Source organism: Leucoraja erinacea, chromosome 34, assembly GCF_028641065.1.
Source record: "Leucoraja erinacea ecotype New England chromosome 34, Leri_hhj_1, whole genome shotgun sequence".
Classification (NCBI taxonomy): domain Eukaryota; kingdom Metazoa; phylum Chordata; class Chondrichthyes; order Rajiformes; family Rajidae; genus Leucoraja; species Leucoraja erinaceus.
Genome location: NC_073410.1, coordinates 7,092,501 through 7,106,399, shown reverse-complemented (window position 1 = coordinate 7,106,399; position 13,899 = coordinate 7,092,501). Strand labels below are relative to the sequence as shown.

The 13,899-nt window shown below is 47.0% G+C and overlaps 1 protein-coding gene across 3 annotated transcripts in view; it reads left to right on the top strand.

The window, feature by feature from the left end:
- The first annotated feature begins 1,128 nt into the window (after positions 1–1,128).
- slc29a3 (solute carrier family 29 member 3) overlaps positions 1,129–13,899 on the top strand; it is a 15,974-nt gene continuing 3,203 nt past the window's right edge. Inside the window, exons 1-6 of one of the 3 annotated variants that reach the window (XM_055661766.1) lie at positions 1,129–1,210; positions 5,592–5,745; positions 8,534–8,840; positions 10,154–10,236; positions 10,784–11,010; positions 12,761–12,923. In XM_055661766.1, coding sequence (XP_055517741.1) covers positions 8,586–8,840; positions 10,154–10,236; positions 10,784–11,010; positions 12,761–12,923 — 728 coding nt within the window. In that variant the 5' untranslated portion in view covers positions 1,129–1,210; positions 5,592–5,745; positions 8,534–8,585. The remainder of the gene's footprint in view (positions 1,211–5,591; positions 5,746–8,533; positions 8,841–10,153; positions 10,237–10,783; positions 11,011–12,760; positions 12,924–13,899) is intronic. The other 2 variants (XM_055661767.1, XM_055661768.1) reach the window with 2 other exon arrangements.

Genomic DNA, 13,899 nt, shown 5'->3' with positions numbered 1-13,899 from the left:
CACTCGCTGAGTTTCTCCAGCATTTTTGTCTACCTTCGATTTTCCAGCAACTACAGTTCCTTCTTAAAGTTTACCTGTTTTTGTGTCTATCTTTGGTATAAAGCAGCATTTGCAGATCATTTTTATAACAGGGTGGATTTTGCATTGAATTTGGAGTAGCAATGGGATGTGAATGCTGAGGGAGGCGGTGTGGTGCAGAGCATGGAGGGGCAGGGGGTATTGCATGGGGATGGAGGGGCAGGAGGTAATCCATGGAGGGGCAGGGGGCATTGCATGGGGGGGCAGGAGGTAATCCATGGAGGGGCAGGAGGCATTGCATGGAGGGGCATTGCATGGAGGGGCAGTGGGCATTGCATGTGGATGGAGGGGGCATTGCATGGGCATGGAGGGGCAGCATTGGAGGGCAGTAGGCATGGGGGGGCAGGGGGCATTGCAGGGGGCAGTGGGCATTGCATGGAGGGGCAGGGGCATTGCATGGAGGGGCAGTAGGCATGGAGGGGCAGTAGGCATGGAGGGGCAGGGGGCATTGGCAGGGGCATGGAGGGGCAGTAGGCATGGAGGGGCAGTAGGCATGGAGGGGCAGGGGGCATTGCATGGGGGGCAGTGGGCATTGCATGGAGGGGCAGGTGGGCATTGCATGGGGGGGCAGGGGGCATTGCATGGAGGGGCAGGGGGCATTGCATGGGCATGGAGGGGCAGGGGTATTGCATGGGGGGCATTGCATGGAGGGGCAGTGGGCATTGCATGTGCATGGAGGGGCAGGGGGCATTGCATGGCATGGAGGGGCAGTAGGCATGGAGGGGGCATTGCATGGAGGGGCAGGGGGCATTGCATGGGGGGGCAGGGGGCATTGCATGGAGGGGCAGGGGGCATTGCATGGGCATGGAGGGGCAGGAGGTATTGCATGGGCATGGAGGGGCAGGGGGCATTGCATGGGATGGAGGGCAGGGGGCATTGCATGAGGGCCAGGGGGCATTGATGGAGGGGCAGGGGGCATTGCATGGAGGGGCAGGGGGCATTGCATAGGCATGGAGGGGCAACGAATGGGGCTGTAAGTTGCTGCAGGAATCCGCCTCTGGGAACCTCCCCCTCGGGCAGTACGTCACATGTCCCCGCCCACCCACTGCTGATTGGCCGCGGCCGCGGGGGGCGGGCCGGGCCTGGGCCTGGCGGTGATTGACAGCGGCGGGTCCCGGGTCCGGGCCGGTGGGTGAGTGATTGACGGGCGGGGGGGACAGAGAGACTCTCCCGGGACAGCGGGCGCTGCAGCTGCTGCACTGGGGCAACGCAACCTCCTGCACCCACTCTCGCCTTGCACAGTGGGGAGGTGGGGAGAGGGTGGGGGTAGAGGGGAGAGGAGGTGGGGGAGAGGCGGGGGGGTGGAGGGGAGAGTTGGTGGAGGGTGCAGAGAATGAGAGGGTGGTGGACAGGACAGGACAGGACAAGGAGGCAGGGGAGTAATGCAGCAACTCTACCACCGTGCTGCCCATTTTTGTGTCTATCTTTGGTGTAAAGCACCATTTATTACATGATGGATATTGCATTTAATGTGAAGAAGGAATGGGCTGTGATTGCAGAGGGGAGTGGGGTCCTGCAGGGACGACCCAAAAGACTGGGTTTAAATAACAATTGTCAGTGGGGTGGGAGTAAGTGTTTGCTTTAGCTGAGTTTTCATGGTGTGTTTTACCACGGGTTCTGTTGTCTATAGACTCTGTAGTGTGAACTTAGGGTGGTGATGTTTTAAGCCTTTGTCGAGTTTAGCATTATTATGATATTTCAAGATGATATGATATTTTCTGACATAATTAGGTCATCTGCTGGAATTGGTAGGAAAGAGCTGCAGATGCTGGTTTAAATCGAAGATAGACACATAATTCTGGAGTAAAGGCCCTGTCCCACTTTCCCGAGTTACTCAAGAACTCTCCCGAGTTTTCCCCTTGATTCGAACTCGGGAGAATTACGGTAAAAGCCGTTCGTAGGTACTCGGGGCTATTTTGTTTAACTCGTGGACATTTTTTAACATGTTGAAAAAAAAACGTCCCGACTGATGCCCCGAGTTCCTACGGCTGGCATTACGAGCTGCTACGAAACATCTACGGGCTCGCTACCGATATTACCCGACATTCCCCGAGTTCGAATCAAGGGGGAAACTCGGGAGAGTTTGTGAGAAACTCGGTAAAGTGGGACAACTTAACAGGGCCTTAACTCAGCGGGACAGGCAACATCTCTGGAGAGAAGGAATGGAAGGGTCTCGACCCGAAACGCCACCCATTCCTTCTCTCCAGAGATGCTGCCTGTCCCGGTGAGTTACTCCAGCATTGTGTGTCTATCTGTTGGAGTTGATGTCTCTAAATGTGTGCAAGCTGAGAATAACGGTCTGTGGAATCTGCTGGAGAATTGTTTCAGCGCAGGATGTTGTTCCCACTGGGTTGAGGAATAAACTTTAGTGATGAAATAGTTGAATTATTTACATGAAGAGTGACGTGGCAGCCGAGATGATGTATTGCTGCTGTGGTCTGTAGGAGCTGATGGAATCAAATTAGCATTTGTAGAACATGAACATAGATGTTATGTGCGGCATAGATCAGGCCATTCGGCCCATAATGTCCTTGCCAAACATGAAGCCAAGATAAACTAAACTGCTTGGCCTGCACATAATCCACACCCCCTTCCCTGCCTATCTATGTACTTATCGAAAAGTATCTTAAATGCCACAACTTCCGCCATCTGAGGTATTACATCTGCAACATCTGTCTCCGTCATTACCCCTGACATCCTGTACTGAGCATATACCAGATGCTGATGAAACCACAACTTGTGCACTTCTGGTCACCGAGCTGAAGGACTGATGTCATTTAAGCTTGAAAGGGTTTCAGAAAGATTCACATGAATGTCACCAGATCAGGAAGGCGTGAGTTATAAGAGAGACTAAATAAATTGGGGCACTTTTAATTCGTGGAGCGGAAGAGAGGGATGACTTTTACATAAGTTTATAAAACCATGCGGGACACGGACAAGGTAAATAGTCAGCCTTTTTTTCCCCAGGTTTGGGGAGTCTAAAAATTTGAGGGCACAGGTTTGAGGCGAGAGAGGAAAGAGTTAAAGGGTTCTGACTGGCAATGGTTTCACACAGTGGGTAGAGGGTATATGGAACGCGCTGATAGAGGGGGGCAGATACGAGCTGCCAGAAGATGTGTTGAAGAGGGTGCAGCTACATTTAAAAGACACAAGGCCAGGTATATGGATAGGAATGGTTCAGGGGGATATGGGCCAAACGCCATTTAATGGGACTGACTACAGGTGGCAACTTGGTCAGCATAGGCTAGTTGGGCCAAAGGGCCTGTTTCCATGTCTTGAATAAGTGCAGCATTTGAAACAACAGATGAGTTGTTTCGGTAGTAGCATACAGATGTCCTTGCATAGTGACTATAGATGGGGAATTAAATGTTACAGGATGATAGGTAAATTGGCAAATGAGGACAGGTCAATAAATGCTAAGTTTTAGGACTCCTCCGCACATCAGGACATTTCAGAGCTGGATACGTAGGGAGGGAAACAGTTAATGTTTCAGTCAAAGTCCCCATGTTAAGACTGGGAAGGAGGCATTAGAAAATTATCCCTGCAGAGAGATGGTGAATATCTCTGATAGTGTGAAATCAGTGTAACCATGGGAATAAGCTGCAAGATTAACTGGTCAATGCATGAAACGTTACATCTGGTTTTCTTCCCAGAGATGTGCTCTGACCTGTTTAGGATTTCCAGCAAATTCTGCTTGTATTTTAGATTTTCAACACGCGGGTGGCCATTTAAGGTGAGCCAGCCAGGTATTAAGAGCGTTGGAAAGGCAATGGAGAGAGTTCCCGAGCTTCAAAAAGCCAAGAAGTAGAATAGGTCTGGGTAGAGTTCACAGATGGAGCAGAAGTCTGGTAGGGGCAGCAAGAAATGTTCTTGAAGAGATCGAGTAGGCGAAGATGTGTTGGAAGGAATTGCACATGCTGGTCTAAAACCAAAGATAGACACAAAAAGCTGGAGTAACTCAGTGGGTCAGACGGCATCTCAGGAGAAAAGGAATGGGTGATGTTTCGGGTCGAGACCCTTCTTCAGACTTAGAGTCAGGGGAAAGGGAAACGAGAGATATGGAGAAGTGGAGTAAGAAAGAACAAATGAATTAAAGATATGCAAAAAAAAGTAACAATGATTTAAAAAAAAAAACAGACCACTGTGAGCTCGGTGAAAACAAGTACTAACAAAGAGACTCTACAAGACGACTTTGAAGCTAGTGTGACGGGTGGGGGATGGATGGAGAGGGAGGGGTTGCTTCAGTCGGCAATAAGGATGGGAAAGAAGTCCATTAACAAGTACCACTGATCTTTTTTTAATTATGTACTAAAAACATAGGGAGCTGTCTATCGATTTGCAAATGCTCACAATGATGCAGGGTACGGTATAAATAAGGAATTCACAAGTGCGGTACAATCATGAGGATATTAGCCAATCATTTTGTCAAAGAATTAGTGTATTGTGCGAAGGGAGAATTTTGTAGATCAGTGGAAACAATGAGGTATAAAGGTATTGGAAGGAACTGCAGATGCTGGTTTAAACACAGAGAGTGGTGAATCTCTGGAACTCTCTGCCACAGAAGGTAGTTGAGGCCTGTTCATTGGCTATATTTAAGAGTGAGTTAGATGTGGCCCTTGTGGCTAAAGGGATCGGGGGGTATGGAGAGAAGGCAGGTACGGGATACCGAGTTGGATGATCAGCCATGATCATATTGAATGGCGGTGCAGGCTCGAAGGGCAGAATGGCCTACTCCTGCACCTATTTTCTATGTTTCTAAACTGAAGATAGACACAACATGCTGGAGTAACAAGAGAGAAGGAATGGGTGAGGTTTCGGGTCTGAAGAAGGGTCTCGGCTCGAAACATCGTCCATTCCTTCTCACCAGAGATGCTGCCTGTCCCACTGAGTAACTCAGCATTTTATGTCTATCTGAGGTATAAAGGTGTCTTAGTTCCTGTGTTGTATAAGGAAGAAGAACCAAATTAATGATTTGTTTAATAAGGGGCTTTCAGGGAGCAGTAATCATAATGAGAACGCATGTTATCCAAGAATTTACAGTGATTAGTTCGATCTGACACAAGGGTCTTCTGTTTAAACAAAACAAACTCCGATGGTATGGTGTGTGTTGACAGTGGTAGATGTAAAACAGCAGACGGGCATTTAACATTCAAAGAATTAACACATGGATTTCAACAAATCTATAATCACTTCAAGGTACAAAACTCAACTAGGAAAATAGATCCAGCTGTGACTAATAATAGGATTAGATCAAAGGAAAAAGCTTATGTTACCAAAACAGTTGTGAACCTGAGTGTTAAGAAAAATTCATCTCAGAAAAGGTGTGTAGGCAGTGATAAGCAAAAGATGAAGGTGGAATATGAGGGTAATCTAACAAGAAAGATAAAAACTTCTGAATGCGTATAAACGAACGGGTATTAAAGATATTGTTCTGTTTTCCACGAAACAAACTATTTTGGGGAATAAGGGAGATGCTGATGAATTTGACAAGTATGTTGAGCCTGTTTTCACAGAAGACACAGAAAACTGTAAATAAAGAATAGACAAAGACTCAAACTGCTGGAGTAACTCAGCGGGCCAGGCAGCATCTCTGGTGAAAAGGAATAATTGACTTTTCAGGCCGAGACCTTTCTTCAGGCTGAGAGTCGGGGGAGAGGGAAACTAGAGGTATGGAGAAAGTACAGAAAAAATGTAACTGGCACCAATGACTCGGGAAAGGTGGAGCCCACAATGGTCTGTTGCTGGCTGTGGGGACAGGCGATGATGAAGGGAAACAAAGTATGAATCCAGTGAGACGGCTCGGGCGGGGGAGGGACGGAGAGAGAGAGGGAATGCAAGGGTTACCTGAAATTAGAAAAATCACTCTCCATACCGCTGGGTTGTAAGCTGCCCAAGAGAAATATGACGTGCTGTTTCTCTGCTGTGCATGTGGCCTCATTCTGACAGTAAAGGAGGCCCAGGACAGAAAGGTTAGTACAGGAATGGGGTGAGAGGATGACATCTAAATTAAATGAAGGTCTAAGAAGGATTAGCAGGTATGACAGAGTGAGGCTGCATGCAAACTGGAGAAACCACCTTGTATTCTGCTTAGCTTACAACATAATGGAGTGAACATCGAAATCTCCAATTTTGGGTAACTATCACTGACAACCCCTTTTGATTCCCGTCCCCTTACCTGTGCCCACGTAGACTCACACCCATTTCTTCCCTTCCACCTACGTATATCCTTTCCCCTAGCATCACAACTCACAGCTTCTATCCTTATCTGACATTATTTGTCTTTTCAACTTTGCCCTTTGCCCACCCATCTGCCTTTCACCCACCCCCCTTTCCTCGCCTATATCCACCTATCACTCACCAGGTTTTGTCTTGCCCCCCCCCCCCCCCCCTTCCCTCCCCCCCCTTCTCTCCCCCCCCCCCCCCCCACCCCCCTTCCCTCCTCTATATTTTCCCCCCCCCCCCCCCCCCCCCCCCCCCAATCATAATCAGTCTGAAGAAGGGTCCTGATCCGAAAAGTCACCTATCCATGTTCTCCAAAGACGTTGCCTGGCCCGCTGGGATCCTCCAGTACTTTGTGTTTTTTTTTTTTTGTAAGACAGCATCTGTACTTTCTTTGGTCTCCAACGGAGAGTTCAGGGGCTGTCCCACTGTACGAGCTATATTCAAGAGTTCTCCCGAGTTTCCCCTGATTCGAACTCGGAAAATTACGTTAATGGCCGTTCATAAGCACTCGGGGACTGTCGTGTGCACTCTCCGCACTGTTGAAAAAACTTCACGAGCTTACAGTGTTTCCCGAGTACCTGCCGTTAGCGTTACGAGCCGCTACGAGACATCCCGAGCTCTGATGTACCTGCTACGTACATACTACATTCTTACTACGAGTTTGATTTTTTTTTTTAACTCGGGACAGCTCTTGTGTAAACTCATACAGTGGGACAGGCCCTTTACTATGTTGCTTTAGCAAGTAAGTAGGTTAAAAAAAAAGATGGTGTTATAAAAGGATTTGAATACAGGAAAATAAGTCTTGATGCAGTTGCAAATTTCGAGGTGCTTGATCGGCTGAATGAGGAGTTGGGGTGTCTGCTGACTGGAGTGGCTAGACCCAGGGGCTCAGCCTCAAAATAAGTGCTCAATTAGAAGAATTGTCTCCGCTACTGAGTTTGCTACCCAAAGCAGATGAGGAAGCTCGTTCACTCTGTATATTCAACACTATTGTTGTCTACTTAAAAGTATATCTAAATATAATTCTGGAAGTGGCTGTGCTGCCAAACTGCTCTCCTGCAGTCCGTCTGCCTTTTTTTGTATTCGTTTTGTCTTGTTAGAAGTATGTTTTAGTCTATTTTAATTGTGTATATGTAGGGGGTAGGGGAAACTTTAAAATTTCTTCCTTCAACGGGGATGCGACCTTTTCCTTGTCGTATCTCCGTCTGCGCTGAGGCCTAATATCGTGGAGCTAGCGGTCTTCAACTAGAATCGACCTTGGGGGCTCAAGTGGCAGAGCCTGTGGACTCGCCATTGTAGAGCTGGCTGTGGTGGCCTGTGGCTGCGACCCGACTTCGGAGCTTCAGAGGCTTCAGCCGCGAGCCCTGTGGACGGTAACATCGGGAGCTCGCAGGTCACTAGTTGGTGACCGATTTTCGGGAGCTCCCGCAACAGCAGCCTCGTCCGCCCTGAATCGAGGAGTTTGAATCTGCCCGTTCGTGGAGCTTAAAATCGGCCACGGAGTTTACTATCACCCGGTGGGGACTTCAACATCAAGAGCCTCCACGCAGCAGGAGAACCAGCAAGGAAGAGATAAGACTTTTTGCCTTCCATCACAGTGAGGAGGTGCCTGGAGACTCACTGCGATGGATGTTTGTGTTAAGTTGTGTTAATTGTGTGTTTTGTTGCTTTTTTCTGTCATGACTGCATGGTACAAACATTTTGTTCAAACTTAGGTTTGAATGAGAATAAAGGAAATTCATTCAAATATGGAGATAGCACAAGAAAGTGGCATTGAGGTATAGCATCAGAATGTCAGACCAGGCATGAGGGGCTGAAGGGCCAATCTCTGCATCTATTTCTGTAGAATTGTATAGAAGAGGAAGGTTGAGCACACTCTGGTGGATAAAGTCAATGAAGATCTTCATTGCCTTTAGACTTTTTTAGACTCCATGGACTTTAGATTTTTTTTTTTTTCAATCCAGAAGAATCAAGGAGATATGCGGCAAGTAGTGCTGATGTAAAATATCAGCCATAAACCGATAGAATGACATAGCATGGGATGCTGTGTGGCTTCTCCTCCTCCTCCTCCTCCTCCCATTGCTGATGTTCACAACCGTTGCTCCCTCATCTGCCAGGGAATTCTGAGGTTCACTTTGACTTGGATATTGTCCAGAAGTGAACAACTCTGCTGTCTTCTGGGGGGAAAAAAATCGTAATTGTTTCTTTGTTTTGTTCTTGTTTCGAATGACAGGAGACCTGAAAAGGGGGAAGTAGATATTCCAGTTGTTCCAACTTCAGGTGCGATGGAGATTGAGGATTCACGCTACACGTTCCCCAGCTCACAGACGCCAGAAGAGGATCCTCTGATCGCCAAGCCGTTGCTGAGGAGCCGTTTCCGCCAGCCGCCTCCGGATTCGTTCAACGGCGTGTACGCGATCTTCTTCATCCTCGGTATTGGCTCACTGCTGCCTTGGAACTTCTTCTGCACTGCCAAGCATTACTGGTTGTATAAGCTGGCCAATGGCACAGATGGATCGCACCAGCAGAATGACCTTCCTGTGAGTATTCGAAACATAGAAAATTGGTGCAGCAGGTAGGCCAATTTCGGCCCTTCGAGCCCGCACCGCCATCCAATGTGATCATGGCCGATCATCCAAAATCAGTACCCCGCTCCTATGGTGTGAATAGATGCCTTGACCTGTCTACAGTGCAATGACCCTTTATATTGGCCACTCAAGTAGGTTTGTGGAAAGGTTATACTGTTGCATGAGCAAACCACCATTCCAGACCTCCACTCCCACAAAGGCACCTTAGGTAAGGAAATCTCGTAAATCTGGCTCTGTGCGACCCAACATTAGTTGGGAGAAATGGTTATGAAAGATGAGATTACAAATCCAGTGGGTTTACTTGCTGTAGAGAAGATGACATTCTGACTGAATCCGCCTGCATGTGTTTCAAACCCAGCGAAACCATTTAACTCCAATACGTCATTAGAACCTGTGATCATTTTGAAGACCTCTTTATCAGGTTTAATTTTAGTGGAAACTCCACACTTGCTCGAGGCAACTGTCAAAAATAATCAAAATGCTCTCCCTAATTAAAATATTCACAAGAGTCAAATTGATCCACTATACTCTCCTGACATTAACGAGATATTAACGTGTTTAAGAAGGAACTGCAGATGCTGGAAAATTGAAGGTAGACAAACGTGCTGGAGAAACTCAGCAGGTGCAGCAGCACCTATGGAACGAAGGAAATGGGCAACGTTTCGGGCCGAAACATTGCCTATTTCCTTCGCTCCATAGATGCTGCTGCACCCACTGAGTTTCTCCAGCACTTTTGTCTACCAACTAGATATTAACATTTGAAGAGGGGTCTCGACCCGAAACGTCACCCATTCTTTCTCTCCAGAGATGCTGCCTGTCCCGCTGAGTTACTCCAGCTTTTAGTGTTTATCTTCAGTTTAAACCAGCATCTGCAGTTCCTTCCAACATATTACTTTATCATGTATCTATGGCTCGATTGTAATCGTGTATTGTCTTTCTGCTGACTGCATAGCACACAACAAAAGCTTTTCACTGTACCTCGGTGCACGTGACAATAAACTAAACTGAACTGAACGGATCTGTCTTTCCCTCTCAACCCCATTCTCCTGCCTTTGCCCCAGAACCTCTGACACCTGGGTGATTAAATTAGGGATGGCCAATAAATGCTGGTTTTGCCAGCAATGTTTTTGTGCCGTGGAAAAATAAAATGTGATTTTTGTTGCACCTTTTTAAGGACCTCAAAGTCCGATTAATATTTGTTGCAGTGTATGGCATAAATCTGGTGAGTGCTGAGGTTCATGTGATTCTTGTGGTTCCTTTTGCAGAGTTACTTTGAAAGTTACCTTTCACTCGCGTCGACTGTGCCTTCTGTCATTTGCCTAATAATCAACTACCTCCTGGTGGACAAGTAAGTATTTTCACCCTGGCCATTCCCTCTTCTCCCCTCACCCTTCTGGCAGAAGAAACAAAAGCTTGAGAGAATGTAGCATCAGACTCGGGGACAGGCACGGTGGCGCAGCGGTAGAGTGCTTGCAGACCCAGGTTCGATCCCAACCACGGGTGCTGTCTGTACGGAGTCTGTACGTTCTCCCCTTGACCACGTGGGTTTTCTCCGAGACCTTCGGTTTCCTCCCACACTCCAAAGACGTACAGGATTGCAGGGTCATTGGTTTGTTATTATGAAAAAATTGTCCCTAATGTGTGTGAAAGGATAGTGTTGGTGTGCGGGGATCGCTGGTCGGCACGGACTCGGTGGGCGGGAGGGCCTGTTTCCGCACTGTATCTGTAAACTAAACCAAACCGCTTCTTCCCCGCTGTTATCAGACAACTGAATGGTCTCCCATAAGCCAGGGTTTAGTCCACATCCTCCAACCTAACTGATTGCGAACATTGGACTTTACTGCTAGTTTGCGATCTTTGAAAGTGGTCACTCTTCCTTCTTCCTTCCCTGTTAGAATTTCTGCCAAGGTTCGTGTGCTGTCGTCACTGTTCGTCATGCTGGTTATATTCTGCATCACCACAGTCGTGGTGAAAGTGGACACCTCTACGTGGACGTATGGGTTCTTTGGTCTGACCATGTGCTGTGTGGCCATTGTCAGCGGAGCTTCCAATGTCTTTCTGGGCAGTGTGTTTGGCGAGGTTGGAAGATTTCCCATGAGGAATGCGCAGGCTTTGATTTCAGGTGAGCTATATCAACCTCATTCAGCCTACTGAGTTCCACATTGATGCTGATAATAGACAATAGGTGCAGGAGTAGGCCATTCGGCCCTTTGATCCAGCACTGCCATTCAATGTGATCATGGCTGAACATCCCCAATCAGTACCCATTTCCTGCCTTCTCCCCATATCCCCTGACTCCGCTATCTTTAAGAGCCCTATCTAGCTCGTGCTGATCTGATGCTCCAAACAATTCTGCATTTTCTCATCTTGCCCTATCAGCCCATCTATTCTTTCTCCCATCCAATTAATCAACTTGCATGAAGACATCAATGGATTTTACTTTGTTAGTTCCCGGTAGAGCAGGCTCCAAATGCTGTTGCTCGAGCCATGGAATATTCCATTGAATTTGTTATTGATCCACAACCAACTTGGAGACATCCAGCAGACCAGGCGATCATTTATCTCCTTGAAGCTCTTGTAAATAAGTCTAGTTAATCCAACTCCATTCTTTACTTGTGTTTGGCATTAAGCAATATTATACAATGTTGCTGATTATTGGCATGTTGCCATTATTTCACTTTGCCTATTTGTGTGGTCTTGCCAGCTGAGCATCTCCCTCGCTAGAAGCAAAGTAGCCGCTTGGCCACCAAGCACGGTGGCACAGCGGTAGAGTTGCTGCCCTACAGCGATTGCAGCGCTGGAGACCCGGGTTCGATCCCGACTACAGGCGCTGCCTATACGGAGCTTGTACGTTCTCCCCGTGACCGTATGGGTTTTCTCCGAGATCTTCGGGTTCCTCCCACGCTCCAAAGACGTACAGGTGTGTAGGTTAATTGGCTTGGTGTCTGGGTAAATTATCCCTAGTTTGTGTTGGGTTGTGTTAATGTGCGGGGATAGTTGGTCGTTGTGGGCCGAAGGGCCTCTTTCCATGCTGTATCTAACTAAACTCTCCTGCGCCATTAACCTTGTCGGGTCTATTCTCCATTCTTCGAATCATTCTACCCCCAATTTCTATGGTACTGAAACCCATCTTTTTTTTTGTTCCAACTCTCCCAGTTCTGCTGAAGGGATTCCAACCTGAAGCATGGACTGTTTCTCCTGCCACCATCGCTGTTTGACCACTTGTGTGTTTCCAACGCTTCCGATTTCAAATTCAAAATTTTAGCATCGCCATTTAAAATTTTTTTTTAATTTTTGTCTGCACTAATTTGGTTGCCTGTTCACTGCTGTCCCCCATCAGGGGACATTGAAGGAAGTCAAGTATTTTATTGTCATATGTCCCAGATAGAACATTGAAGTTCTAGCAGCAGCACAACAGAATATGTACACATAGTAAACAATATCATAAATGAGAAAGAAAAGGGCATTAAATGACGTACTTACTGCCTATGCTGCCTCCTGACATGTCGGGCAGCAACAAAGGTTCTCCACCCAATAGTGTTGATTCCTTCAGTTGCTGTTTCCGTAACATATTTGTTTTACGAGACAGGGTTGTTAGCCCTGTGCTCAACCTCCAACCTGGAGGACCAGTGGATCGCTCTTTGTCTCGCCTCTACCCTTCGACCTGTCCAGCATGGGAGACCCTAACAGGAGACAAATCTCCTGCTGGCATAGCTGTAGGGGTCACTGAGACACACAAGCTCCCCGACCACCACAAGGGAGCATTCTATTAATATCCACATCCCAAGAATAAATATGTTTTAAAACTTTCTTTCATAATGAATCATTGCTAGTGTGGCTCATGTTCACTTTTCTCCTTGTTTCCTGTGTAGGACAAGCCATGGGTGGTACGATCAGTGCTGTAGCTTCAATCGTTGACCTGGCTGCTGCCAGCTCTATTGAGGACAGTGCACTGGCCTATTTTATTACTGCTGATATCTTCATCGTCATCTGCATTGTCATCTACTTGCTGCTTCCCAAAATCCCATATTCCAAGTAAGCATGTTTTTTTTCTTCCTCTTCATCTTTCTTTATTCAAATTTAAGGATAAGGGGGAAATCTTTTAGGACCGAGATGAGAAAAACATTTTTCACACAGAGAGTGGTGAATCTGGAATTCTCTGCCACAGAAGGTAGTTGAGGACAGTTCATTGACAGTTCATTGGCTATATTTAAGAGGGAGTTAGATGTGGCCCTTGTGTGGCTAAAGGGATCAGGGGGTATGGAGAGAAGGCAGGTACAGGATACCGAGTTGGATGATCAGCCATGATCGTATTGAATGGCGGTGCAGGCTCGAAGGGCCGAATGGCCTACTCCTGCACCTATTTTCTATGTTTCTTTTAGAAGCTGAAATCTGTTTCATCTCTTTGCTGCTCAACTTAATAATTCCAATGGGAGAGGTATATTTGCTTATACTTAAATACAAGACTGAAATAGTGTTGGTGCTCCAGGTTCAGAGCAGAGTCTTACCCTGTGGGAGTCTGGTTGTGACGTTCATGTTCTAGGAGCAGAATTGGGCCATTCGGCCCATCTACTCAGCCATTCAATCATGGCTGATCTCTCTTTTCCTCTCGACCCCATTCTCCTGCCGTCTCCATAACTTATGATACCCATGCTAATCAAGAATCTATCTATCTCTGCTGTAAAAATATCCATTGACTTGGCCTCCACAGCTTTCTGTGGCAATGAATTCCACAGATTCACCACCCTCTGACTAAAGAAAGTTTGCCTCAACTCCTTCCCAAAGGACCATCCTTTTATTGTAAGGCTGTGCTCTCTGGTCCTAGACTCTCCCACTAGTGGAAACATCCTCTCAACATCCATTCTAAACCGTCAGTCAATGGCTTCAGCAACTTTCATCGATCGTGCTTTTGAGGTATCAAAGCATTCCAATAATATTAACAGAGCATTGCAATAGCACAGTGTTTGAATTGGTAGATTATTAGCAAGAGTTATTGATCTATTGGTCGAGA